This window comes from Balaenoptera physalus (genome assembly GCF_965194825.1).
Source record: "Balaenoptera physalus genome assembly, chromosome: 20".
Taxonomy (NCBI): domain Eukaryota; kingdom Metazoa; phylum Chordata; class Mammalia; order Artiodactyla; family Balaenopteridae; genus Balaenoptera; species Balaenoptera physalus.
This window is the reverse complement of record NC_138901.1, coordinates 41,639,397-41,664,425: the sequence shown is the minus strand read 5'-3', so window position 1 is coordinate 41,664,425 and position 25,029 is coordinate 41,639,397. Positions and strand designations below refer to the sequence as shown.

Genomic DNA, 25,029 nt, shown 5'->3' with positions numbered 1-25,029 from the left:
GAATGCAAGATTGTTCCACTTTTGATAACTTTTCATTATTAAAATTTACCATATTAATTGACCAAAGAAGAAAAACCAGGTAATCATCTCATAGGTGCAGAAAAGCACTAGAAAAATTTGACATCTGTTCATTATTAAAACTCTCAACAAATTACAAGTAGAAAGGAATGTCCTTAACTTGATACAGGGCATTTACAAAAAACCTACAGCTGGTATCATACTTAAAGATTGAATACTTTCTCCTAAAATATAGAACAAGGCATGAATATTGCTTCTCACCATTCCTGTTTACCTCAGCAAATGTAGTAAGTCAAGAAAAAGAAAAAAAAGGCATGCGGTTTGGAAAGGAAAAAAATCAAACTATGTCTTTTCACATACTATATGTTTGGAAAGAAAATTCCATGTAATCTACATAAAAACTCCTAGAATTGGCAGACTATATAGGTATGCACACAAGTATATATAAATGTCAATTATATCTCTATATACTAACAAGGAAAAATTGATAATTGAAATAGAGTACCATTTATAGTAGCTCTAAGAAAATATATTTATAATCAATGTGCTGAACAAGAAAAAAAAATGTCAAAGAACACACATATCAAGAAAATGAGGTGTTGGGGCTTCCCTGGTGGCGCAGTGGTTAAGAATCCGCCTGTCAATGCAGGGGACATGGGTTCGAGCTCTGGTCTGGGAAGATCCCACATGCCATGGAGCAACGAAGCCCGTGTGCCACAACTACTGAGCCTGCGTTCTAGAGCCCATGAGCCACAACTACTGAACCCACATGCCACAACTACTGAAGCTCACATGCCTAGAGCCCATGCTCTGTAACAAGAGAAGCCACTGCAATGAGAAGCCTGCACACCTCAACGAACAGTAGCTCCTGCTGGCCACAACTAGAGAAAGCCCGTGCACAGCAACGAAGACCCAACACAGCCAAAAATAAATAAATAAAATAAATTTTAAAAAAATTAAAGAAATATGAGGTGTTCATAGATCAGAAGAATCAATATTGTTAAGATGTCCATTATCGCCATTGTTTGTAGATATCAAAAAGCTGAATCTGTGTTTGGAAAGGCAAAGGAATTGGAATAGCTAAAACAATCTTGAAAAAGGTTAGGAAACGAGGACCTGCTTTACTTGATTTCAAAGTTTCCTTCAAAGTTACCTTAAATTAAGAAAATGTGGTATTATTGAAAGTATAAACATAGAAATCAATGGAACAGAATAGAACTTCTGGAAGAAGAACTACACAAATATAGTCAGTTGATCTTTGGCATGTTGACAATGGATTTAGAGTAGATTAAACATTTAATGGATAAAGAATAGTCTGTTCAAGTAATCCTGCTGAAACAATTGGACATTATTTGCAAAAAATTTAATTTGTCTTATACCTCACACTTTATACAAAAATTAATGCAAAATGGATGATAGACCTAAAGGTTAAATACAAAACTGAGAAATTGGACAGGAAAACAAAATTTTTGTGACTTGTGTTGGGCACAGAATTCTTAGCTATGACATCTCATCAAAATTTGCTTTGTGGGGCTTCCCTGGTGGTGCAGTGGTTGAGAATCTGCCTGCCAATGCAGGGGACATGGGTTCGAGCCCTGGTCTGGGAGGAGCCCACATGCCACAGAGCAACTGGGCCCGTGAGCCACAACTACTGAGCCTGCGCGTCTGGAGCCTGTGCTCCGCAACAAGAGAGGCCGCGACAGTGAGAGGCCTGCGCACCGTGATGAAGAGTGGCCCCCACTTGCCGCGACTAGAGAAAGCCCTCGCGCAGAAACGAAGACCCAATACAGCCAAAAAAAAATAATTAATTAATTTTAAAAAATTTGCTTTGTGAAAGACACTGTTGGGAATTTAAGTAAATATTATGCTAGAGTAGAGACAAGTTTTAAACTGGTGAATTGAGTAAGATATTACTAGTTGTAGTAGTAGATAAATTGGAACTTATAATTCAGGTTTTGAGAAATGGAAAAAGTGGAAGTGGCTTTAATTCCATGGAGGAAAGTCTTTTGCATTCTTTGTTATCAGATTTGCTATCTGAAAATGCTTGTGAACTCTGTAAATTCAGGCATTTAAACTTTTCTCTACTAGTTGTATGAGAACATCACAAAACCTGGATATGTAGTATGTCACTATGCTTGTATACTGATGTGGTGTTAGGTTTTGTATTCCCATAGGAAAAAGATCCTGTGTTTTAATTTTTTTATTTTGGGAAGTTTCTTATGTATTTGGTCATTTTTTCCCTTTGGTAATGTTTTAAATCATGATGAATGCTTTGTGAAAATATTTCATCCACATACATAATGGTTTATATTTTTACCCTGTTTTGGTGTGTCCTTTAGGAATGCTTCTAGTCACAACAGATACCCTTGGCCATGACTTCCATGTCTTCCAAATTTTGACTCATCCTTGGTCCTCATCACAAAGTGCTGTCCATCATCTGTATACTCTTCACAGGGGAGAAACTGAAGCCAAAGTAAGTTGTATATTTTTCAGAAGATGTTTTCTTTGTGTAATATGATGTCTAATCCAGCTTGTTATTTGTATCGTATTGGAGCTTAACGTTAATGTTAGTGAGTTCATATTGTTCTTTAGACTGGGTCAGATAATTAAGAGTTTTTATCCTATTTTGATCCAGTAAATATATAAGCAGTAGGTAAACAATTCAATGAATGTTGATAAGACAGAAGTTCCATTTATCCTTCTCCCCCTAGCATAATACCATTTCTAGCCTCAGAGAAAACGCTGTCATCCATATGATAACCATCTCTCCAGACCTTCTCCTAGGCATTTTGATTCTATACGTGCATACATACACACACACATACATGTAAATATATACATATTCACATATACCAGAAAATAATCGAGTTTTATAATGTATATAACTTATATGCATAATATTCAGTGGTATGCTGGAGCCAGCTCACAGTTGCTAGTGAGAATCAGTTATGCACATCTAGCCCCAATTCTGGATGTAGTGACATTATATTGGTAGATTGAAATCATCCACGTTAGGAGTGGTTACACAGTGGAAATCAGCAACACTAAAAATCAGGGCTATTTCTTCTTTAGGGAGCCAGTTTTTAACATTTACCAGCACATCACTGCTCACATATGCGTGCGCGTGCATGTGCACACACACATCCATATATATAATTTAATGAGCATTTGAATTAAGCACCATGCTGAGTGTATTACATGTATTTAATACTCTTAGTATCACTTGGTAGATACTGAGATGGTTTTTTTTTTTTTTTTTTTTTAATTATTTATTTATTTATTTAGGCTGCACCAGGTCTTAGTCGTGGCGTGCATGCGGGATCTAGTTCCCTGACCAGGGATTGAACCCAGGCCCCCTGCACTGGGAGCTTGCATTCTTACCCACTAGACCACCAGGGAAGTCCCTGAGATGGTTTTTAATAGCCTTAAATCCCAAATATTCTTTCACAGAGCCTGTGGGTATGCATATACCAGTACACTTCTGTATATAGTTTATTCTGAAAGATAGCTCATTGACCCAACAACATTTATTGACTAGTCCATTCTTTCCCAATAGTCTAAAATGTTGTTTTTCATGACTTTGCATTAAATTTTCTATAATAGAATGAAACATCTTTAATATATATAAACCCATGATTTATAATGATACTTAAAAACAAGGTATTGGACATTACTGTATGTTGCTTGTTTGCAAACTCATTATTCTAAAAATTGATAATTAAAGAGAAAGTACCCTGCCTTTCTTGTATCAATTTAATAAGATGACCAAGTAGTTGATGAGGGAAAGTTTTTCCTTATTGAGGAATTTCAGAATAAAAGATGTTGGAAATTAGACTTATTTTGTTGATCATTTTATAATATATACATTATGGTATGCACCTGAAACTAATGTCACATGTCAGTTGTACCTCAGTTTTTAAAAAATGTAGAAATATAAGAATTACTGTGTTGCTATTTCTAATGAAACAATATACCTAGGCAACAAACATCTGTGTGTGGTTTTGGCTAATGAGTCTTAATGTTAGCAATGTGGAACAGTCCTACCTATATCATGTGCTTCCGAATATGATGTAATTAGGATGTATACAACATCGTCTATGAAATTAAACCTGAATTTAATTCAGCCACTAGATACAATGAGCACTTCTTAAAAAAAAAAATTATTTATTTATTTATACAGCATGTTCTTATTAGTTATCTATTTTATACATATTAGTGTATATATGTCAATCCCAATCTCCCAGTTCATCCCACCACCACCCCATCCCGCTTTCTCCCCTTGGTGTCCATACGTTAGTTCTCTACATCTGTGTCTCTATTTCTGCCTTGCAAACCGGCTAATTAATTTTGTTAATTAGCACATTAAACAAAATACATAGATAGAGGGACAAGTTAAATACCATGAGAGTGCAACTAGTGAAATCTAAAATGTGGGAAGTTCATTACAAAAAGCAGGCTGTGTGGCAGGGCTTAGAAGTAATTTTAGAGAATAATATCTAAGTAGAAGGTGTGGACCTTGTTTGACTCCTGTTTCATACAAATCAAGTATGAAAATACATTTTTCATACAAATGGTGAGATTTGAACATTTGGCTTAGTAGATACTATTAAGGAATTTAATATCCTTATTTTTTTGTGATTCATACAAGAGTGTGGAGTTTGCTTTAAAATAGTCTAGCTATAGGGGAGTGTTGGTTAGATAAAAGAACAAATACATGACAAGTAGGGATATGGTTATGTTGATTACAAGAGTCTTAAAAGACATATCAATTTACCAACTAAATTCAATATGTGAACTTTGTTTGGAGCCTAATTTAAACAAGGTATAAAAAAGACATTTTTGAGACAGAGAAAATTGACCTTGAACTGGGAGTTACATGATTTTAACCAGTTTATTTTGCTGGGTCTGTAATTGTGTTACTTTTTTTTTTAAAGCCCTAATCTATTAGGCATATAACCTGAAGTCATGCTGAAGTAGTTATTGGTGAAACAATATGATATGATATCTCTAGTTTGCTTTTAAATATTCTGGCAAAACAAAACAAACTAAGAGATAGATTGAACACAATATGCAAAGCTGGGTGATGCTGATATTGGTGGTTCATTATAGCAATCTCTGCACTTAGTGTATATCAGGAAATTCTTCTAGGGAATTCCCTGGCGGTCCAGTAGTTAGGACTCAGCACTTTCACCACAGGGGGACTGGGTTCGATCCCTGGTTGGGGAACTAAGATCCCATAAGTTGTGCAGCGTGGCCAAAAAAAAAAAAATTCCTCTAATAGAAAGTAAAAATAAAGCAGTACCTTTTACCAACATTATGCTGTTTTACTTTAGCAGATTTATTGTTCATTTTCAAAAACTTTTCCAGCTATTCTTTGGCATTTTCTCATTGAAATGCATTTTAGAGTAACCCTATTGAGTTATATAAAGAATATTTTGAAGTTTTTTATTTGGATTGCATTGAAATTACATTTTAATACAGTTAGAATTCACATCATTAAATGTAGAATTTTTGCATCCAATGTTATTTATTGCTGAGGTATCATAAACTATAGATTGTTTTGTATTAGATTTGTATCTTCCTGCTTTGCTAGACTCTACTGTAAGATCCAATACTTTTTCAGTAACATTTTCTTGGATTTTATAAGTAGAACATACTTTCTGACAATTATGATAATTTTTGACTGTTTTCAATTTTATTTTTCTTGTTACATTAGGTCGGAAATCTAAAACAATGTATACCTATACAAGTGATAGTTGCAGTCTTTTCTTTGTTAATAATACCCCCTTTTTTTTACTTTCTTATTTTGCTCTACTGCTAGCATCTGTTTTTACCCCAATACCGTGCTGTTTTTATTACCTTAGCTTTGTAATATAGTTTGAAATCAAGGAACTTGATGCTTCCAACTTTGTTCTTCTTTGTCATGATCACTTTTGTTATTTGGGGTCTTTGGTAGTTCCTACAAATTTTAGGATTTTTTGTTCTAGTTCTGTGAAAAATGCCATTTGAATTTTGATAGAGATTGCATTGAATCTGTAGATTGCTTTGGGTAGTATGGACATTTTAACAGTATTAATTCTTGTAATTCATGAGCATGGATTATTTTTTCATTTATTTGTGTCTTCTTCAGTTTGTTTCATCAGTGTCTTATGGTTTGCAGTGTGCAGGTCTTTCACCGCATTGGTTAAATTTTCCTACATATTTTATTCTTTTTGATGCAACTGTAAATGGGATTATTTTCTTAATTTCTCTTTCTGTTAGTTTGTTATTAGTGTGAAGAAACAGAACTGATTTTGTATCCCGTAGTTTTACTGAATTTGTTTATTAGTTTTATAAGTTTTTTGGTGTAGTGTTTAGGGGTTTTGTATATATAAGATCATGTCATCTTCAAATAGAGACAGTTTTATTTCTTCCATTCCAGTTTGAAAGACTTTTACTTGTTTATTTTTTTCTTGCCTAAGCACTCTGGCTATTACTTCCAGTACTGTGTTTAATAAAAGAATCACAAATGGGCACCCTTGTCTTGCTCCACATCTTAAAGCGAAAGCTTTCAGCTTTTCACCATTGAGTATGATGTTAGGTGTGGGCTTGTCATATATGGCCTTTATTATGTTGAGGTACATTTTCTCTATACCCACATTACTGAGTTTTTATTATGAATGGATGTTGAATTGTGTCAAATGTTTTTTCTGCATCTATTGGGATGATCATATTTCATTTTGTTAATGTGGTGTGTATCTCAGCACCTAGATGCAGACTGATAGGAAGCTGGCAGTGGTCTTTAAAGTACGCAAATGTACTTCTTTCAGGGGAAGATTGGGAGAAGGACATTTTAGTCTGCTGCCTCTATGCTGTGCCCTGGGCGGATAGCGGGTTAAGAGAAGTCAGTTAAAACTATGTAAATATCCCATTCCTCATCAAGCTTTGTATTACTTCTTTTATTTACATATATCATTTGATTGAATAGATTCTTTATTAGATTGGTTATAGTCATTCAATAATTATTTTAATACTCAGAATACCCCAGATTTGGCCAGTTGGAGCCTATTAGCTTGACATCTACGTACTTTTGACCTATCTCCATTATTCTTTGACAGTGTCCTTAACTTTCTGGTACAATGAACTTGCTTACTCTTATTTAGTAACCATTTGTTTTTGTTTCTTTTGCATGGAAGTTTTTAATTAGGTGAGCATTTTAGGTAAAGATTTACTATTTCAACATGCTGCTGGGCACATTTTATTTCTTTTAAAAATTTTTTTTTCGTTGAAGTATGGTTGATGTACAATATTATATGTTACAACACAGTGATTCACAGTTTTTGAAGGTTATGTTCCATTTATAGTTACTAAAAATACTGGCTGTATTCCCTGTGTTGTACAATACAGGGCACATTTTATTTCTTAACTCTGGTTTTTTAATCCCTGTCCTGCCCTCCCTACTTACTGATATGCTGTACCTCAGCTACAATCTACTAGAATTATTTTAAGCACCCACACCTTTTAAAAAAAATTTATACCTATTTTTGATACCTCTTTTGCATTAGAATTATTTGTCACTTAATTTACCTTTATATCCAACCGGAAATAGAGATCTTGCTTAAGCTTCTTGGTGTCTCTCATCCGTAGAACAGTGCCCTGCACATGGACAAATGTTTGTAGGTACTAATGTTTGCTAGTGACAATGCTATTCCTATTTAACAGGTAGGAAAACCAAATAGACATTATTAAAATTATGTTGTTCTATGTCACACCCTGTAATTTAGGAGACTGGAAATTTTAAACATCAAACATCAAGATCTAAGGAAACTCAATTAATGACCATAAAATTAATTTTTATAAACTTCTACTGAAAGTAATTTTGAAATGATATATAAAATTTAGCACCAATGATGAAATCTGTATGGCAAGTGATCTATCTGTCTTTGAGTATTTTAAAATCATGTCCTTCTGGAATCTTCCAAGGATTCTGAGGGTACTTTCATCAGGCAAGAAAAGAAATCAAATATGTGGATCTAATTATGTTGAATTAACTTGTTTTGTGATCTGTGACTTGGGATATCCTCTGCATCTGACAGTAATTTCCTCATAAAGTACATATGCAGTTAGAAAAATATTCTTAGTTTTCATCAATGAAGTTGTATATAGTAAGACCTTACAATATTTTAAAAATATACTTCTGTAAAGTCTTACTGAAGCAGACACAAGTAGTTTTTGTACTTAACATACTAATTTTGATAAATGGTAAACTTGCTTTTGAAACCTCTGCATACGTGTTACTTTTACTTTATCAGAGCAGTCCTACAAAGTGATATGATTAGTATGTTTAATACTCAAGGGGAAAAGTATCTAGCTATTTAATATTATTAATTGATAGTAGCTGATGATCAGTTCAGGAAAAAAGAGTCCATGGTGCAAGAAGGGGGAACCCAGATGGAGCCTAGTAGACTCCCTTTGTTGATGAGAGTCCAGGGAGACAAAGATCATCGAGTTCTCAGGACAGAGCACCAGAGAGATGAAAGCTGCAAAGAAAGAACCGCTGAGATCTGCAGAGAAATCTGCAGCCACAGGAAGAATGACATCATAATAGTAAGGAAGAAGTAAAATTATGTTTATTTAAAGATGACATGTAGAAAATCTAATGGATCCTACAAAAAAAGTTAGAACTAATAAGTGATTTTAACAAGGCTTCAGGGTACTACATACTAGGAAAAAATAATTGGTGATTTAAAAAAAATTAGTTAAAATTTAAAAATAGTGACTATATACCATGTACAAGACTATATTCTAAAACTATAAAACATTGCTGAGAATAAAGACCTGAATAAATAAAAGAGTTAAACCATATTCTTGGGCTGGAATACTTAATATTGTTAGAATATCATTTCTGTCCAAACTGATCTATATATTCATTGCAATCTCCATCAAAATCCCACCAGGATTTACAAAAAAATTTTTTGGATAGAAATTGACAAGCTAATTCTCAAATTCATATGGAAGTACATAGGACTTATACTGGGCAAAATAATATTGAAAAAGAAAAACAAGGTTGGAGGGTTACCACTACCTGATAATAAGACTTATTAAAGCTAAATAACATTCCGGAATGTTTCCATACATATGTACAATTGATTTTTGACAAAGGTGCAAAGTGGAGACAAGTTAGTCTTTTCAACAATGGTAATAGACTGTCTGTCTGGGTATTGATGTGCAAAAAAAAACAAAAAAAAAAGTGTTAATCCATATCTCATCCCATATACAAAAATTAACTGAAATTGGATCACAGATTTAAATATAAAATCTACGATTATAAAGCTTTTAGAAGAAAACATAGGAGGAACCCTTTGGATTAGATACAAGTTGTCTGGTATCTACAACACATTTTAAGGAACTCTCAAAAAGTCAATGAGTGGAGGAACTCGATCTTCTGTACAGTGCTGTTGGGAATGTACAATGGTACTGCCACTCTGGAAAATAGTTTGGCAGTTTATGAAAATCTTAACATAAGCTTGCCATTCCACCCAGCAACCTCAGTTACAGGCAGTCTGCAACATTAAATTCACATTGTTCTGGACGATATACAAATTTACTCCACATTTCTTTCCTGTGGTTGTCATAACAAATTACCTTAAAATAACAGAACAAAACCAAATTGCCTTAAAATAACAGAAATTTATTTTTTCACAGTCCTGGAAGGCAAAGGTCCAAAATCAAGGTGCTGGTGAGGCTGCACTCCCTCTAGAGTTATAACAAAGAATCTGTTCTTTGCCTTTTCCAGCTTCTGGTGACCCTCAGCATTTCTTGCTTAATGGCCACGTCACTCCAGTATCTGCCTCTATGATCTCATTTCCTCCTCCCCTTCTCTGTGTCTTTTCCTCTTTGTATCTTATAAGGGTACCTGTGATTCCATTTAATGTCAACACTGATAATCCAGGATGACTTCTCCAGATCTAGAAATTAATCACATTATTTTGTCATATAAGGTAATAGTCACTCTTTGGGTCTATAATGTACTGTATGTAGGTTCCAGGGATTAGGATCTGGATGTGTCTTTTTTAGAGCCACTATTTACCTCACTACAGTCCACCCTCTGACCCTTCAAATTCAGGATTATGTCATGTGTAAAATGTATTTACTCCATACAAACATCCCTGAAGATCTCAACACATTACAACATCTCCTCTAACTCTAAAATTTCTTAAAAATATCATCAGCTCCAAAGTTCAGATCTCCTCATCAAAATCATACAAATCAGGTATGGTTGAGACTCTGCGTATGATCCATCCTGGAGCAAAATTCCTCTCAATCTGTATAGAAGGAGAGGATACAGAGAGAATGAGGCAGAAAAAAAAAAAAAATGAAGAAATAAAGATGGAAAACTTTCCAAATTTATTGAAAAAAAAAATATCGAATATGACAAAACACAAGTTTAACAAGAACATCATAGTAAACTTTCTGAAAACCAAAGCTAATCTTGCAAGTAGCCAGAGGAAAATAACACATTACATACAGAGAAATAACATTTGAACAAACTGTTGACTTCTCATCAGAAACTATGGAAGTCAGAAGGCAGTGGAATAACATGTTTACAGGACAGAAAGAAAAAAGTACTGGTAATCAAAAATTCTCCATCCAGCAAAAGTATCATTTAAGAATGAAGGAGTGAGCAATAAACCTTGCACATCCACACTAGAAATCATGCACAGGGAAATGATACCAGAGCAAACTTGGATATCTTGGAAGTAATGAAGTATGTGAGAAACGATCAATTTCTTATTAGAGAGGATTTTTTCTCTCTTTCTTTTAATTCATTTAAAATATGTAGGAATGTTAAAATTTTAAATTTAATGTTAAAATAATTTTTATATGTAAGAAATTTTAACATTTTCTCAGGTTTATATTGTATACATGTAATGCATATAACTATAGCATAATGGACCATTGGTGCTTCGGTGGGAGCAAGGAACTATACTATTTCAAGGTTCAATGTGCTACACCTAAACAGACAAAACTTCATATAAAATGGAATTCTAAAAAATGTTCAATTAATTCAAAAGTAGGCAGAAAGGGAGGAGCAGAGGCACAAGAAACAGAGGGGATAAACAGAAAACAACATTACATGGTACATCAAAATTCAATCATATAAATAATTATATTAAATTTTAATATATTCCAATCTAAAGAACTTCAAACTAAAGGAACAAGTTATCTATTAAAGATTTTCTTTGAATCTTTAATATGATGATAGTAAAAGCATGTTAAAAGGTATGTCATGCAAATAATAAATGTAAGAATATTAAAAATTTGACTATATTAATATCAAGTAAAATAGAGGTTAAGACAAAGACTATTACCAGAGATATTTCATAATGTTCGAGTCAAATTATCAGGAGGATTTAAATGTCTGTGCACCTAAAACTGAGTTTAATAACACTTTCTCAACATTTGATAGAACAAATAAGGAAAAAAGGGCAAATATCTGAGCAGTCCTGTCAACTATGTTGTCCTAATAGTTCAACAACTAACCCCAGCACCTGTAGTATATTTATGCTTTTAAATTACGACATTGTGTATACTTTGAGTGATATGAAACAATGGATAATAGATGGGGCAAAGATTTATAATTGATGGATTTAGATGGAAATCACTGTACAAGGCAGGGCAAAAAGCAGGCCTGATCAGTGGCTTGATTCCAGTCATTCTCATCAGTGGGTGGATTCTTACCTTGGGCATTAGTGACCCAGATTCTTCAGTTACCAGCCATGATTTGCTTGCACAGCTCATGGCCCTAAAAGAGGGACATCTGCAATCTGCCGGTATGTAGTCTACTTCATGGCAAACAGACCATTGACAAGGCCATCGGCAGATGACACGTTTCGGTATAAATATAACAGTTCTAGTCCTTTGGAGTATTTGTCTAAAGCAGGAGTTTTCTTTAAAAGGCCAGATTGTAAGATAACTCTGCATTCTACATGTATTACCTCTGTCATTGTAGTGCAAAAACATCCATAGATAATACATAAATGAATGGGCATGATTGGTCCACAGTTATAGTGACCCCTCAAAGTAGAGGTGACAGCTTTCCATTATCCTGCTGTGTTGACTGGTCCTTAGGTTTGTCCATCCACAGTTTTTGTTGGTGCTGTGCAGCTGCCCTGGGCCCGCGGACACCATCACTTTTCATTTTAGCCAAACCATCAATCAGGCATTTAAAGGAAACTCTGTGATTCAGGGGCTTATAGAACCAGTGGCATTGCTTCAGGCAGTAGAGTGGGTGGTAAAGTAGTGGTAAAAACAAGGTGCTCCTAGGGCCATTCTGGAACATATTCTGGAATATACCATTCCCACTTGACTAGCAAGCCCTGTCGGGCCCCTCCCACCGTGCTCATCATCAGATTTGAGTTGACTCATCCCAGTGTGGGTCTGGAAAATCACAAAGCCTCCATGGGTCAGTTGTTCAGTTACAAGAACCTGGTAGCAGGTTAGTAGCTGCCATCTAAAAAAAGGGAGCGTACTTGGTTGCTGGATCAGGCAGGTGGCGATGTTGTACTGGGATAACACCGCTGTGTACTTCAGCAGCCATTAAGTCTCTACCTCAACTTTTTCCTACTGGGATTCTGTTGTTTCTATTACATAACATGGGAAGGCACTGGAAGCCTAGTAGGTGAGCTGTTGTGGGCTTGTCGCATTGTCACCTCGATCTACATGGCAGAGGATACCCCCTGACACTTAAAAGCGTGTAAGTACAATCAATTAAGCCATTAATACTAGTTATACATTTATCAACATAAACGACAACAATAGTACACCCGCAAGGTCATCTTAGCTCCTCTTCCCTACTGTGAACTGTGCTTACACTTCGTTCCAGGGTATTTTTCCTCCTACGAGGGCATGGGCTGTTTCCCCCTACACGAGAACATGGACGAATGTGTTTAAGGGGCACATGCCAGTTTTTCCAGTGACGGCTGCCAGGGGATCTCATTATCCCCTGTCTTGGTGGCAGGGGAGGCTAGTCTGTAGATACTATGGGGGCAGCCAGGAGCGTTGGCCTTTTTTCCTCACTTGGCCAAGTGTTGGTGCCAGTTATTTCCTGATAAGCAGTGCTGTGCTCACCAGCTTCCAGCGCGTGTCCAGGCACCACAGCCCCTTTCTTTCTGCCCCCACTCCCATCGCTGCCGCGGTTCACACTGCACTCCTTGGAATTTGGGCCACCCCTCATCCTTGTCTCCACTCAAGTTCAGGCTGCAGCAGGAGCCGGCTGCACTAGCACTGCTGGCTTTGTGGTGTTTACAAGGTGTCACATTCGCTTTTTTTGTTTGTTTAGATTTTTATTGAAATAATCATAGGTTCATAGGCACTTGTAAGAAATTGTACTAAGAGATCCCATGTACACTTTACCCAGTTTATCCCAATGGTAACATTTTGCAAAACTAGAGTATATGACAACCAGCATATTGACATGGGCACAATGCACTGATCTTTTTCAGATTTTACCAGATGTGCTTGTGCTTGTGTGTGTGTGTTTGTGTATGTGTGTGTGTTTAGGTGTATATAATTTAATCACATGTCGGTTTGTGTCTCCACCACTGCTGTCAAGATACTGACCATTTCCCTCATGTTACCCTATTATAAATAACCTAACTTTTACAGTTCGTTGAAACATCCACCCGGACTATTTACAGTTTGGGGATATTATGAGTATGTTACGTGAACGTAGTTTTCATTTCTCTGGCATAGATGCCCAAGAGTTCAGCATGCTGCTTATTTGATAGCTCATTTTCGAATTTCTAGCACCTAGAAGAGTGCAAAACATGTAATAGGGTTCCCATGAATGCATTATTGGATAAATAAATGAATCTGAGGAATTGATATGGGGAGGGAGTAGGCAGATGAGATAGAGGGTGTGTGTGGATTATCTGTCTTTACCACATCTCCATTCTAAGCATCTTATTCTCAAGCAAACTTATTGCCATTAACATAACCTCATCTGAAGGCTTGGACCTTGGCTAGTTAGTTTTTGTGATATGGGACTTGTCTTTACGGTTTTGATTGCCATTCTTACAGGCTTGTGAAAGAATAGCACTCTGGGATTTGAGACTTTTTATCCAAGTACTCTCTGCTTTCGGGTTTTCTTTCTTTTTAAAAGAGAGTTGGAAAGGGAATTAGTAATTGAATCATTCGGCATATATTTGCCTACAGAAACAAAAACAATGGTTTAAAAAAAAAAAAAACCCAGGGTTTATTTTTCTCACTTTACAAGAAGGCTGCCGCCAGTTTTGGTACAACGTCTCAGTGACTTTTTTTGTTCTTTTTCTTGTGATCGCTTTATAATTGCCACTCCAGTGGGCATCATTTCTGAATTCAAAGCAGTAAGGTGAATTCAAGGAGTAAGGACAGCTTCAGTGATGTTAATTCCTTTTGTCAAGAAAGTGGATACTTTTCAACACCTGCTGTAAGAGAGGCTTTGGGAAGCACATAGGAAGTATCTGTAGTGGTGGCAGGTGAGGGAGTGAAGGTTGGAGGTTGGGTGTTCTATTTGCCATCCACTAGTTACATCTATACAACCATAAATCAAGGTATAGAACATTTTCATCATCTCAGAAAGTTTCCTCCTGCCCTTTTCAGTGAATCTTCTGCCCCACTCACACTTTAGGAAATCATTGCCATTACTTCATTTTTAGAAAAGAGTGTCTTTTATGTAATTTCTAAGGTTTGGTGTGGGGCTGGGGGACTGCTATTTCTGGTAAGTTTTTTTTTTTTCTAGCTCCATATTACAGACTTCAGGCCAGTATCAGAGTCATTATCTGAGTTCTAAAACTGTAGAATTCTTGGTCATGTCTCCCCTAAGACCTCCCAGCACCTCCTGAATCGTAATTCTGAAGGTGGGACCGACGGATCTGTATTTCTTACAAATAATCTAGGTGCTTCTTAGTCTACTAAAAGTTAGAGAATCTCTGCTTTAGATTTTAGGATGTTAAAATAACGCTGAATTTTAAAATTGCTATTATTAGTTAATTGGGATTGGGGTGTAAACTTGCGGCATAAATTGGGAGCGTTGTGCGATGCTCATTTCTGTATCTTAGATGCTTAAATGTAGCAACACTTAATTCTAGTGCTGAAATACTCTTGTTTTATATGAAATTTGAATTCAGCCTGTTCTGTGAATGAAATATACACTCGAGGTTTTTTTTTCTTTTGGTTGTTTGTTTTGATAAAATGTTGGATGTAATGATTCCATATATGTCTGCTATATTAGATTTTGGTTGCCCCCAATATTGTTTGGATTAGTAAATCAATGAAATTGATTTAGATTGCTGAAAAAAATACTTGTATAAATTAGAATTACTGGCATATAGCTGCAGTATGTTTTAAGGAACAAATAGTTCAGCTTTCTATACGCCTAATTGGTTTCTCATAGCCAAATTTTACATCATTACAGTAAGAAGCAAGTGTGAGATGTTATAAATATGCCAAATAATACATTTAAAGAGCAATAAATTATATAACCTAATAGAAATTTGCAAAACATTTAATTAAGCACTCTGTATTTCTTATTTGTATCTCATTAGTTAAGAATTCTGACATTTGCTTATTTAAAAGCTCCAAATTGATAATAATGAGTGTCCTAATGAGGGTTCCCAGTCTTTCTTATTTTTAATAATGTATGAAAAACCACCCAACTTGTTTGATAACATGAACAGTTGTATCATTTTGCATTTTGTGGATAGGCGACTTGTTATCCTCTGTAATGTTATTTAAAGGATTAAACTTTCTCTAGTTTCTTGACAGCTGATGTCTTTAGCAACTCTTCTCTGCTCGTTTATGTATCCTGATGTGTCTTTAAGGTCACAGAGCAGAATCACTTCTCTAATAGCAGTTTTCTAAGTAAGCTTTTAGGTGGAATTCTGTCTTCTTGCCTTGATACTGTTTGTTAGCACCACCTCATATCAGAAGTATTCTTAAAATGAAAGAAGGAAACTTCTTTTCATTGACAGACCAGGAAGTCATCTTGATTATAAGTGTTTTGGAAAAAGGTTTTAGATGACATGGTTTAGTTCCGCTGTGGATGGAACCTAAGTTACTCAGTAAGCCTAAAGATAGTTTTCTTTATATATTTGATTCTGGCTTGTGTTAATGCATTTGATACTATAATATTAAATTTGTCTGGTACTGTGTTTCTTTTCTCTTGCTTCTGCTGTTTACACTTTTCTTTGTCCTACCCCTTCCTTTTCTCCTGCTTTTCTATAAGTCAGTTAGCTGAAAGTTAGTGTAAGTGAAGTAGAGAGGTAAAGCACTTGAGGAATGACTTTTTATTCGTAATTCTAGAATTTCTGGGAGTTAAATTTCTCAGTGTAAAGAATCAGGAGATTCTTTAATTATAACATTAATGTGTCATTTGGATGTGTCACAGTAATTGAAATGGGCAGGCATGTGGCTCAGTTTGGGGTTTATCCATGTATTGATAATTTTGGTCTGTCAGTTGTCTAGCAATGAAATATCCTGTTTTGATGTAAGACTAAAATTTCTTTTTTATTTCAAAGATTCCAGGCTCTTGTACTTTGATGAATACTTATAGCTTTTGCTTGTAGAATATTTCTGAAGTATTAGTCAAGATTTTAAGCTGAATTTAGGCTTATTTGAAGATTTAATACACTGAAAATTGGCTTCTTTGACTGCTTGAGGAGTTTTACTCACAAGTTTTAAATCCTACTCACAAACATCTTATCTTTATTTTACCATACTTTTTTGTCTGGGTTATATTTTTTAAAGCACGGTTTGACATTTGTTTTACGTGATGAAAAATTATTTTAGTTTATCATTTAGTCAACATAGAAATCTTTCTTAAGTATCTGTGATTTGCCTTTTTTAAAAAAGGCTGTGGTTAGAACAATATGGAATTTTACTTAGCTGTCTTTTTTAAGTATAAAAGAAAATAGAGACATTTCTGTTCAAGTTGTCATCATTAGACTGATATCAAGATAAAAGTAATAAATTCAGTTTGCTAATTTGAAAATACTGGGACTTCTGTATTTCAGTACCTGATAAATGTCATACAATTTAGTGACTAACTTTACCTAGATCAAGTTTGTGGCCAGTCAGTTTTTCTGTAAAATTTTTTTTTACAAACATAGCTGCATTCATTGATTTACATATGTTTTCTATGGCTACTTTGTCACTGGAAGGGCAGGGAAATAGCTGAGAGAGACCGTATGGCCTGTAGTGTTTGCCAACCACTGCAAATACATAAGTTTTTTCTCTTTTTTTTCATTGTTATCAGAGTGGTTTTTTTAATTGAATAAGTATGACATGTAACATTGTGTAAATTTAAGGTGTACAGCTTGTTACTTTGATACATTTATACATTGCAATGTGATTGCCATTGTACCCATATTTATCACATTATATAACTGTACAATATTATTGTCTATATCAGTATACTGTGCATTAGATCTCTATGGCTTATTTACTACTCGTTACAAGTTTGTACCCTTAAACACGGTCAGTCTTATCCCCGCCTCGCATCCCCTGGTAACCACCATTTTACTCTGTTTTTTACAGGTTTGCTTTTCTTAGATTTCACATATAAGTGATACTGTAAAGTTCTTTCTCTGTCTGACTTACCACGTTTAGCATTATGTGTTCAAGGTCCATCCATGCTGTCACAGTTAGGAGGATATCCATTTTTCTCGTGGCTGAAATACTCCATTGTGTATATATACATGCCACATCTTTTTTCTCCATTCGTCCGATGACGGACATTTGGATTGTCATTTGGGTGTTTTGAGACATTTTCTCTTCCCACCTCTCTTCAGGGTCCTATATCTGTGTCTGTTGAAGAAACTTCTACTTAACTTTCCTTCAACTACCCTCATCTCCACTGCAAATCCATTCCCCTGCATTCACTCCCACAATCATCCTTCCAGAATTGAAATCTTGACTCCCTATTTCTTAAATAAAATCCAGACACCTCTTGCACTGGCTTTTGCTCACTCTCATGTTGTTTCTGACATACTGAACTACTTGCTCATCATTTCCATCTTATATCTATGCATCTATGTCAAAAGTAGAATATCTGCATATATCTAAATTAGAAAGTCCATCGCTCCTTTCTTTGTAAGTATATCCTACTTCAAAACTCAATTCCAGAACCCAGAGCTATTCAGATCATGTGTTTTTGGTGCCACTCCTAACCCTCTACCCTCTTGAACATCTCCTTTTCACCTCTCAGAAGCAGATTTCATATTTTCCTTCCTTTTTGTTACCACTGTGCCTCAAATGTAAGATAGTTATTTCATTTTCATATGTTATATTTTTGCAGATTTCTTATGTCTTTTCTTCCTGGTAGGCTGTGAGCCCAGGGATGATTTCTTATCCACCTCTTTGTTCCTAGTGTTTATTAGCATGGTACCCAGTGAGTATTCGTTGAGTGAATGATTGGATTAATAACTTCACCTGCATTGTATAATGTATGTTTTAATTTTTACTCTTCTATGGTTTTTTGGAAGGTAAATTCCTTTAAAGAAATGAACATTATCCATATATCTTTTTTTTTTTTTTTTTTAATATAGCTCTATAGGGTGAAACCACCTAGGTCCTATTTTCTGACTTGGCACTCTATACAGCAAGGGACAGAATTCCCTATGGTAAATCTTATCAAATCCCTTATGTGGAGTTTTGATCAGTATTCACCATGAATCTAATCTTTAGAAGAAACATTTTGAAAATATAATCTGATGTTAGGTAAATTTGGTAACCAGGCAGGCATATCTTTTTTAAAATTAATTAATTAATTAATTATATTATATTTTATTATTTATTTATTTTTTGGCTGCATTGGGTCTTTTTTGGCAGATTCTTAACCACCGCGCCACCAGGGAAGTCCCCATGCAGGCATTTCTGTTCATATTTAGTAATATGTTTGTGATATTCTTAGGTAAATCCAAATAGTTTCAATCATTTTTTGTTTTTCCTTGTTTCATTTCTAGGTACAAGACATATGCTTCAGCCATGACTGTCGCTGGGTTGTGGTCAGTACACTCCGGGGGACTTCCCACGTTTTCCCAATCAACCCTTATGGTGGCCAGCCTTGTGTTCGAACACATATGTCACCACGAGTCGTAAATCGTATGAGCCGTTTCCAGAAGAGTGCTGGTCTGGAAGAGATTGAACAGGAACTGACGTCTAAGCAAGGAGGTCGCTGTAGCCCTGTTCCAGGTCTATCCAGCAGCCCTTCTGGATCACCTCTGCACGGTAAACCCAGTTTTCTCTCTCTCCACTATTCCCAACAATTCTTCTTCCCTTTGTCTTTCATTTTCGAGATCTGGAATAAAATTAACCCATTTTTCTAATTCATTCATACAAAGATAAGATCTTGGGCTCATTTGGGGACCTTCTTTTTTTTTTTTAATTTATTTATTTTTGGTTGCGTTGGGTCTTCGTTGCTGCGCCTGAGCTTTCTCTAGTTGCGGCGAGTGGGGGCTACTCTTTGTTGCGGCGCACAGGCTTCTCATTGCGGCGGCCTCTCTTGTTGCAGAGCACAGGCTGTAGGTGTGTGAGCTTCAGTAGTTGTGGTGTGCGGGCTCAGTAGTTGTGGCTCACGGGCTCTAGATCACAGGCTCAGTAGTTCTGGCACACGGGCATAGTTGCTCCGCGGCATGTGGGATCTTCCCGGACCAGGGATCGAACCCATGGCCCGTGCACAGGCAGGCAGATTCTTAGCCACTGCACCACCAGGGAAGCCCAGGGACATTCTTAATTTATTAAAACATTTAATAAATTGAAGTTAATATAGTAATGGTGACCATTACCATGCTACATTAACCCCCTAACTTGTTTTTTTTCAACTTTAAATTAAATATTTATTTGTGTGATTATGTTTTAAATATGTCTCTGCCACCAGGCTATTAGTTCTATTAAATGCCCATTCTGTATGAACAGAACTTATTACAGTCCCTGCCAGGCACAGAGTAAATGGAGATCTGTTGAATGAATGAACGGATGGATGGATGGACGGAGGAGTGTGTGAGTGAGTGAATATGGAAACAGCAGTCCCCAAGCTTCAGCATTCCCTGTTGTGCTGGGAATTCTGCCTTCTAGTTTTTGATAAGTTCTCTCCTTCTTCCCCAATGACTGCCCCCTTCCCCCACCGTAGCAGAGCCCACACCACTCTCCTTGGCCCCAGGGGAAGGACCAGATCTCTTCAGCTCACTTGCCACGCTCAGCTAACTCCCTAACTTTTTCACTATATAAGAGTTGCTTGATGTCATATGTATGGAATATGATGTTCAAGACTATTTTCATAAATTTAGAGATCGAATCTCACATCTATAGATCTTTTCCAGAAAACTCTGACTTTAACCAGAATCAGTGCTGTAGTTCATTAAGAAATATTTATTGTTAGAGAGGAATAATCTTGAGTCATATGTATTTTAGAGCAGCATTTGCATTTTATTTTAACATATTGGGTTGACCAAAAAGTTCATTTGGGTTTTCGTAAGATGGTACGGAAAAACCCGAATGAACTTTTTGGCTAACCCAATACATCTTTGTGGGATTTCTAAAAAACCCACGTATTAGTCAGTATTTTATCTAGAGCAAATACTTGTGTAACCATCACTCCAACCAATAAAGGAAACATTACTAGAACTCCATTTTTGTGCCCCTTTTCCATAAAAGCAAGCTGTGATTCTGACTTTTAGGGTAATCACTTCCTTACTTTTTAAAAAAGTGAACTATTCACTTTTTTTTAAAACAGTGTGTGTATATATTCATATATTCAACTTCTTTAACATGTTTGTGAGATTAATTCATGTATTTTTATGTAGGTTTAATTCATTTATTTCCATTGCTCTTACATATTCCATTTTACAAATATATTTTTACTTATTTATCCTTTCTCCTACTGTTGATGTATATTTGGGTGGTTTCTGATGTGGAGCTATTATGTATAATGAAGAGATGAAAAATTTTGTCCTTGTTTCTTAGTGCAAACGTGTGCTTATTTTTGTCTTGTTTTTGTTTTTTAACATCTTTATTGGAGTATAATTGCTTTACAATGGTGTGTTAGTTTCTGCTGTATAACAAAGTGAATCAGCTATACATATACATACATCCCCATTTCTCCTCCCTCTTGCATCTCCCTCCCACCCTCCCTATCCCACCCCTCTAGGTGGTCACAAAGCACCGAGCTGATCTCCCTGTGCTACGCGGCTGCTTCCCACTAGCTATCGGTTTTATATTTGGTAGTGTATACATGCCCATGCCACTCTCTCACTTTGTTTTATTTTTGAATTGAAGTGCTGGACTACAATGTATGCGAATCTTGGCCTTGGTAGATAATATCAGAATGGTTGTACCCACCAGAATGAGAGAAGATATTCATTGACATTAGATGACACTTTGTTTTTTGGAGCATTGCAGTTTCTCCTTGACAGATGACCAATTTAGATTTTTAAGTATAGGGAATGTTATAGAGCGAGATTATGGTTCCTACAGAAAACAACCCTTATTTAATTGATTTGACATTCATACAACATAAAGTTAACCATTTAGATGTTAACAATTCAGTGGGATTTATTACATCACAATATTTTGCAACTACCGCTTCTGTCTAGTTCTAAATATATTGTCTTCACCCCAGACGAAAACTGCATATTCTTTTTCTTTTTTGGGGGCTGCACCGCATGGCCTGTGGGCTCTTAGTTCCCCAACCAGGGATCTAGTCCGTGCCCCCTGCATTGGAAGGGCGGAGTCTTAACTGCTGGACTGCCAGGGAAATCCCCCAAACTGTATATTCTTTAAGCAGTTCCTCCCCACTCCTCTGTCCCCAAGCCCCTAGCAACCACCAGTCTGCTTTCCATCTCAATCTATACCTGTTATGGATATTTCATATGACTGCAGTCATAAAATATGTGACCTTTTGTTTCTGGCTTCTTTCGCGTAGCATAATGTTTTAAAAGTATAGCCACATTGTAGTATGTATCAGTGCTTCATTGCTTTTTATGGTTGAATAATATTCCATTATATGTATGTACCACCGTTTTTTATCCATTCATCCATTGATGGATACTTGAGTTGTTTCTACCTTTTGATTTTGTGGATAGTGCTGTTATGAACATGTGTGTACAGGTACTTGTTTGAATACATCTTTGCAATTCTTCTGGCTATATCCCTAAGAAGTTAAAGAAGCTAAAATGCTTCTGCTTGAACACACATCCTTTTGTAATACCTAATCAATTCAACATATATATTTTTTCTGGAGGAAGTTCTAAGATAGACTGAAAAAATATATTGGTAAATAGAATCCTGGGGAGAAATTCTGCAACTCAAAACAGTTTGGGACCTTTGTTTTCTCCTTAGATGATGTTTTGTCCTTTGGCCCTATTATAATTTTTTTAATATTTATTTTTATTTATTTTTGGCTGCACTGAGTCTTAGTTGCAGCACACAGGATCTTTCGTTGTGGTGCACAGGCTCCAAAGCACGTTGGCTCTGTAGTTGCTGTGTGCAGGCTCTCTAGTTGCGGCACGTGGGCTGTCTAGTTGTGGCGCACGGGCTCTCTAGTTGTGTCACATGGGCTTAGTTGCCCTCCAGCATGTGGGATCTTAGTTCCCCAACCAGGGATCAAACCCACATCCCCTGCATTGGAAGGCAGATTCGTAACTATTGGACCACCAGGGAAGTTCCTGGCCCTATTATTATTTTTTTTTAGAAGTATTTTTTTAATTAATTAATTAATTAATTTGTTTTTGGCTGCGTTGGGTCTTCGTTGCTGCTCATGGGCTTTCTCTAGTTGCGGCAAGCGGGGGCTACTCCTCATTGCAGTGCACAGGCTTCTCATTGCAGTGGCTTCTCTTGTTGCGGAGCATGGGTTCTAGGCACAGGGGCTTCAGTAGTTGTGGCACGCGGGCTCAGTAGTTGTGGCTCATGGGCTCTAGAGCGCAGGCTCAGTAGTTGTGGTGCACAGGCTTAGTTGCTCCGTGGCATGTGGAATCTTCCCGGACCAGGGATCAAACCCGTGTCCCCTGCATTGGTAGGCGGATACTTAACCACTGCACCACCAGGGAAGTCCCTGGCCCTATTATTTTCATAAGAACAGTTATTATTCATGTATATTTAGCTAGTGATCCATGATCTTTGAGGTTGAAATAAGTCCTGGGTGAAAACTCATTTAAAAAAGTATTGGGACTTCCCTGGTGGTCCAGTGGGTAAGACTCCACGCTCCCAATGCAGGGGGCCTGGGTTCAATCCCTGATCAGGGAACTAGATCATCTACCGCATGCACGCTGTAACTAAGAGTTTGCATGATGCAGCTAAGAGTCTGCATGCCGCAACAAAGATACCACGGCCGTAACAAAGATGCCGTGTGCCACAACTAAGACCCGGTGCAGCCAAAATAAATAAATAAATAAATATTTTTAAAAATAAAAATACTAAAAAAGTATTTAAAATTTTAAAAAAAGTTTAGAAAGCTATGAGATATTCATATTTTCAGCCATTTGCAAGAAATTTTACTTCAGAAATAATTACTTACATTCTTAGGTGTGACTATTTTGTCATATAATTAAATGGTAGTATAGGTTCTTTGAGGGCCTTGCTTTTTGTGTTAAATATTTTTCTTAACTTGAATTTCACCACACACTTTATGGGGCAAGATTTAGTGTGCACATTGGGCAGCTAGGTTGGCCAGAGAACCAGCTGTATTAATAGAAAAATTTGGAAGAATTTATAGTCTTTATATTTATACATCTTCAGAGAGCATTCTTTTGAGCTCCTTTTTTCTTCCTCTTCTTCCTTCTCTAATAAGCATACCACATACCAGGTTCTGTGCTAGGCTTTGGGCATACTGTGCCCAGAAATTAAGGTAATCTCTGTCCTTGTCTAAGGGAACAAAACAGATATTGAATGACTGAATGAATACCTTTCAATATATTTTTGCTGAAGGGTTCAAAGTGCCAGTCAATTAAGGATTTGTCATTTGTAAAAGATCAAACAGTTGAAGAGTCATATTGTCAAAATATAGTATTTTCTCTCAGCATTATTGTTTTCACAGCTTTCTTCATATTTTTCCATAAAGCTAAGAGAAGGCATCTCAGAGAGGAGATTATAGACAGTTTAGCAGTACTGCAGTTCTTAAATTCCCTTTTGAAAGCAAGGAATTTCAGGAGACGTTTTCCTCCTGATAACACATGCTAAATTTTTATTATGTTGGAATTTCACCCCCTTTTTCTGTAGTTTTTTCATTTTTAAAGTGCAGACATTAGAGTGATGGTCATTTTTCTTTATGTTCTTTTTGTACCTTACATGTCAAAACAAAATGGGCATTGTTGTTGGTTAGTTCTAAAAATGATGTATTTACAGTTTGTGTGGATAAACAATCTGATGCTAGTCAAAAACAATGTAAACCTTTGAACAGGGAGGGATTCATCTTGAAAATGAATCATGCTTTGGCGGTTATTGCTGTTGTTTGTCTGTGCTCTTTTTAGCAAAGTAAAGGAAACTGTTAAATAACAGTTGATATAAGGATATTTCCTTTTTACTTTCTGGATGCAATCCAGTTTAGGTTAGGATTATTTTATCTATTTGCCATTTTTACTTAACAGAGGATGTTTATTTATTTGAAATATACTTTCTCTAAATATCTCTTTCATTTCTGGTCTTGTTGCCTGGACCTTATTCTTAAGGGGTTCTTAAGATCCGTGAACATGGATAGGAAAATATTTCATCTTCAGGATTACTATCCTCTACCCAAAAGTAAATGTTTTCTTTCATTATGAATATAGACAACACATGACAGTAATAACAGCAGTACTTGTGACGTTGTCACCAATAAAAACACAGAGTTTTTGTATCACATTATATACAAAAAAATCTTGAAGTGTTTTGTCGAGATGTATTTTGAAATATTGTTTATGCTCACCATTGCTTGGAAATTATATATATATATATATATATATATATATATATATATATATATATATATATAAAAAATGTAATAATATTACTGATTTTAAT

The 25,029-nt window shown here is 36.0% G+C and overlaps 1 protein-coding gene across 10 annotated transcripts in view; it reads left to right on the top strand.

The window, feature by feature from the left end:
• The window catches only part of BCAS3 (BCAS3 microtubule associated cell migration factor), a 565,907-nt gene that overhangs the window by 187,989 nt on the left and 352,889 nt on the right, over positions 1 to 25,029 (top strand). For all 10 annotated transcript variants that reach the window (XM_082439975.1, XM_082439967.1, XM_082439969.1 and 7 more), the window contains exons 14-15: positions 2,358 to 2,491; positions 19,002 to 19,266. In XM_082439975.1, coding sequence (XP_082296101.1) covers positions 2,358 to 2,491; positions 19,002 to 19,266 — 399 coding nt within the window. The remainder of the gene's footprint in view (positions 1 to 2,357; positions 2,492 to 19,001; positions 19,267 to 25,029) is intronic.